Genomic DNA, 4967 nt, shown 5'->3' with positions numbered 1-4967 from the left:
TTATTCAATTTTCGGAGGAATTTTCTGACACTACAACTGTCATGATTTGTTTAAACTCTTTTTTGTGCTTAACATTGATACATCACGACGAACGTCATCGTACCGATTTTTCCACCCATTTCTCTCCCTCTTCAATCCTTATTTGACAAATCCTAATTCCCGATTCCGTGAATGACCTCCCAGTGGAAAGTGAATGACGACTGAACAACTAACCATCAAAAACAATTTTAATTTCAGCCAGAGGAATAGTAGAAGGGGCCTTACCCAGTGTATAACGCACGCTCGTGCCCAGAATAGTTATCCCATTTCATGACTTTCACTCTTCATGACGCACGTTATCGTTTTTTTTCCACGTCCGCGACACTGACAATGACCCTGCCAACACCCAAAAAAGGAGCCCAACCATCGGCATTTATTTCCCATTGTCTTCCTCGCCTCCCTCGATTTAATTAGTCGATCAGCGAGAGAGTCCCCCAAAAGGGGTCAAAACAAAATTCCTCCCCACCCTCATGAATTTCGTTCTCATTCTTCTCCCAAATACCCCGGAGGTGTCCCGAACGTGAGACATATTTCGAGGACCCATAAACCGGAGATAATCATTAATTCTGAGAAATGAATATTAGAATATATAAAACCCACGGGATTAACTGTATCTTAAATTCTGTGTCACCAGGTAAATAGTTGATTTTTCAGGTTCCATATGCCATACATTTTTGAAGAAGAAAAAATTTCGCCGTTGACATCCGTTAAATTTGGCGATTAATTCCCGAAAATACTGTTAATTTCGAGGAAAAATTTAAGAAATATATTTTTCACAAAATGAATGAAAAATTAATATGCGATAAAAAATTCATTAGAAAAACATTAATGTTAAGATTAATAGATGATCAATGTGATATAAAAAATATATATTCTGTAAAATTAATGAAAAACCATTGTAATATAAAAAATCAATGTTAAAAATCATGGAAAGTTAATGTGATGGAGAAAAAAATATTTTTTGAAAAAATAAAAAGAGGCGGTGCGAGTGTTTGTCATGTAGGCTGGGTCATTGCCGGGGTCGATATAGTGGAGGGAGTCCCCCCTCACGGTCTCGCCCCATTGGTGAATAAACTTTCGGGCTTGTGCTCATGCGTTCAAACCACGGGACAATGTACACAACCACACGACAAATAACTCATACCCACACATACGCATCGTACGCAAATAGAAAGAGAGGAAAAAAAATAACACATGGGGATTCTCGGACTTCGGGTGGGGACCCAAGTGGCCGGGCAAAAGTGGTGGGAGAAACGCCAAATATAAAGGTATATAAGGTAAAGAGCTTGTCGGATGGACCACACGAAATTTTCACCACGTGTAAGCAAGTGTTACAAGACAGCGCAACGATAATACCCGAGGAGAAGCCGAATTGCGATTAAAAAAAAAATTTCGCGTGTTTTATTGCGAAAAACATCGAGTTGTTAGACTACAAGTTTCGGGGAGAAATAGCAAAAGGTGAAAATGAAGTCATTTTTGACAATCGTGTGTCTGTCGATGGCAGTGGTTGCTATCAACGCTCAGGATATTGCCGAGTGCCTGAGACAGGACAGTATATCCTGCGTACAGAAGAGCCTCTACAGGAAGGCCAAAGAGTTCTTCGGCAAGGACAACTTGGAAATCGTTAACGGTGTATCATTGGTCAAGAGTGCTGACAGAAACTCCAGAACTGGTAATGAAGTGTTTTACGATCAGGAGATTGAGGCGGCTTCGGATGTCACTGAGAGACAGAGCGCACTTGAGAATTTTGTGGGAGAGGAGGCCAGCGACTTCCTCACCGGACGCAGTTTGAGGGTAAGTTAACGGATAATTACTTATCTTTCTGTATCACGATGTAATCTGCTGAATTGACCATTAATGCCTTATGTCTACCGCGTTTTGTAGATCAACTTTGCACCAGCCATTCAGAAAATCGGGGAATCAGCACGTGCTATGGTGGAGTCTGTTCCTGAAGAGGTGCAACAGGCCGCTGATGAAGTTGTTGAAGGTAAGGATTTATTGTAATATGGATTGATGATGAGTTTTGAACATCTGGGGACGAAGGACAGAGTAGCTCAGTTGAACAGGATAATATATGACGATGAAAATGTCTATTCTGTTTTAGAGCTAATTAGAAATTTTAGGCTCAGCAAAAAATATATATTTAGCGAAAAATTTATCGTCTTTTCAAGGAAGAATTGAACGTTTTTTGCCAACTTGTGATTATTTTTCTGTTAAACTTCAATGGCCATTAACTAATCTTTTGTATGAAACCATTACTGTACAAGATGTTCCTAGCTACTGTAGCTAGTTTAAATGTCAATGTTTGTTCATTTTCATTCCGGGAAAGATGACCTTCACAATGAACGTATCATCCAACAGAATCAGGGAGAAGTGAATGAAACGGAATTTTAAATCTTTTGGACCGTAGTCACATTTGGGAAAAATATCATATACCTTTCAATTTCTTTTCGATGTTTTACTGAAACTTTCCTGATTTCCAAAAAATCCTCACTCTTGAAAATAATTCACAACGATGAATAATACACACGTAACCTCTACAATTGAAGTTCTTACATTTCCTCATAGAATATAAATCAGAATTAACTCCACAAATTTTATTTTAACGTAAATGACATCCATAGGAGTAGACTAACTTATCTCCCATCTTGTTTTAAAAAATAAGTTAAATGGCGTAATTTTCATACCAACCTGTCTCATATAAGAAGATAAGTTACCCAAAAAATGAAAATCTTCCTGCTAGTAGTAAATTTTATTAATATTTATCAGATAATTATCAACAACCAAGATTAAAGATAAGTTAATTTGTCTCGTTCTACCACCCGAAGACAAATGTTCACTAAAAATTAATTATCGTTTCCACAATCCCAAAGCGAACTGCTCTTGTACGAAATTTTACGAAACCGCCGCGGAATTTTACTGAAAGTTCCATAATTTTACTGAGTATTTCTTTAACTTCACTAGAGAGATAATGCACTTATCTAAACAAATTAGAAAAATTCCACTCTGGAAATAAGATTACCTCACTTCTCAATCATAAACTCCCTAATCACTTGTAATCTCCCTCAGGCCGTGGAAAGAAAAAGCTGTTGAAGTCGATCCTCCCCCTGTTGATCGCCGCCAAAGTGAAGATCGGTGCCCTGGCAACACTCGCCTACTTCGGAATAGCCCTTCTCGCCAAGAAGGCCCTCATCGCCTCCATCATCTCCATCATCATCTCCGCCTTCGTGGGCCTCAGGTCCCTCTGGTCCAAGGGTGGACACGACGTCACTGGTTACAACGCCGGTGGATGGAGCAACGGTAACAGCGGCGGTTGGACAGCACCAGCTTCCTCAGGCGGCTGGTCCAGCGGCGGTGGTGGCGGTGGCTGGGAGGATGGACACGGTGGCTATGCATCCGCTCAGAGTCAGGCATACTCCGGATATCATCACTGAGAGCAAACCATCAACATCATCCAACAACTGCCAAATAATTACACCTACGATAACATTTAGCCCTTCATCCTCACTCATTAAATCCAAGATGAAGGGAAATGTTCGTCTGGGCATGTAGCGAAATTCTCCACAATCAAGGGGATATATTTATTTGTTTATTTATCATTGTTTGTAAGAATGGCCTTGACCAATTATCAATGGCTCATTGTATATATAACACTATATATATGACCTTTCTTTTGTATTTTTCTATATGAAAACATGTATATTGATAATCCTGCCTTCTCTGTCTTATCAACCGCACTTTGTGCCTCTCAATCTGCCACCCTCTGTTAAATAGTAATTACTGGCTCGTCTGTAACGTTTTGTAACACTTACTAAGTTATATGTGATCGCATATAACGTAATTACATGTAATTGCGAGGGACCAGTCGATTTGTCCCTCGGTCGCTCTTTGATAAAACTGAAGAACCGAAAATACAAATTTTTTTTATGAAGATGTTATTTACGACCTTCTTCGTCTCGTTATTTTCGGCCTCATGGGAAATTTAATTGGGTGAAATCGAAAAAAAAGGGGGGGGGGATGTAGTCAAAGCCATCGGAAAACCTGCAGCCGAAAAAACGACGAGACAATATTACAAAAACTCAATTGTGCCAGTTTCAAGTTCCTCTGGGATTGCATTCCCGGCAAATTGACTTGACTTTCTCGCATTTCTTGGAACTTCGCGTGGAGTTGATTTTTTTTCTTGAGTGGGTATATATTCATACAGAATTTCGATCGAGCCCGTTATACCATGACATCGCGTGTATCTTGAGAAAACTTGACTTCCAAACTGGCACTTGGGGGGGCGGGGCGGGGGATTTTGTTGTACTCAGTGACATGGGATGATGTGTCAACACATGACCATAGGTAGTGATACTGAAAATGCGGGCCAGTGGGACGAATTTGTAGAAGTTTCTAGAAACTGTGAGAGCTGTTTTTGGTGGAAAATACCGTTTTAATTGAATCGGTGAATTCGGGGGATGAATAAATTTGAATATTTTAGAAGTGAAATTGAGATGATTTATTGTGAATTAATTTTAGTGGGAATGAGTTCACGAAATTGGGGGAAGTGATCGGTTATTTGACTAATTTATGGTGCAGTGATGGAGCCATTTGTTGATTTCAAACGAGAATCGTTAAGTATTAACGAATGACAGAGGGGAATATGAGAAAATGAATAATAAATGAGGCGTGTTGTAATAATAATTTTGGTACTCAAGTGCATAAAAGAATCTCAGGGAAAAAAAACTTGTGTTTGACGAGAAATCAAATACTTTTGTTACTCCGATAAATGAGAGGAATTTCAATTGTAGAAAAATTATATTTCTTTCAATCAAATCTATTTCAGAAAAGAGTTAACTGATGTTTAATGGGAAAATCATTTTCGTTTGAAAATTTTCAACCTAATGATAATTGATCCAAAGAAATTCTTTTGATAAAATTAATTTATT

At 38.8% G+C, this 4967-nt stretch overlaps 1 protein-coding gene across 1 annotated transcript; it reads left to right on the top strand.

Moving 5' to 3' along the window:
- The first annotated feature begins 1341 nt into the window (after positions 1 to 1341).
- On the top strand, positions 1342 to 3972 carry LOC135168962 (uncharacterized). The gene is made up of 3 exons (XM_064133617.1): positions 1342 to 1833; positions 1924 to 2026; positions 3109 to 3972. The coding sequence occupies exons 1-3, from the start codon at positions 1504 to 1506 to the stop codon at positions 3471 to 3473; spliced, it is 798 nt and encodes a 265-aa protein (XP_063989687.1). The 5' UTR covers positions 1342 to 1503; the 3' UTR covers positions 3474 to 3972.
- Positions 3973 to 4967: the final 995 nt, after the last annotated feature.

The sequence above is a fragment of the Diachasmimorpha longicaudata genome, chromosome 13 (assembly GCF_034640455.1).
Source record: "Diachasmimorpha longicaudata isolate KC_UGA_2023 chromosome 13, iyDiaLong2, whole genome shotgun sequence".
Classification (NCBI taxonomy): domain Eukaryota; kingdom Metazoa; phylum Arthropoda; class Insecta; order Hymenoptera; family Braconidae; genus Diachasmimorpha; species Diachasmimorpha longicaudata.
The sequence above is the reverse complement of the archived record's forward strand: the minus strand, read 5'-3'. Positions and strand labels throughout refer to the sequence as shown.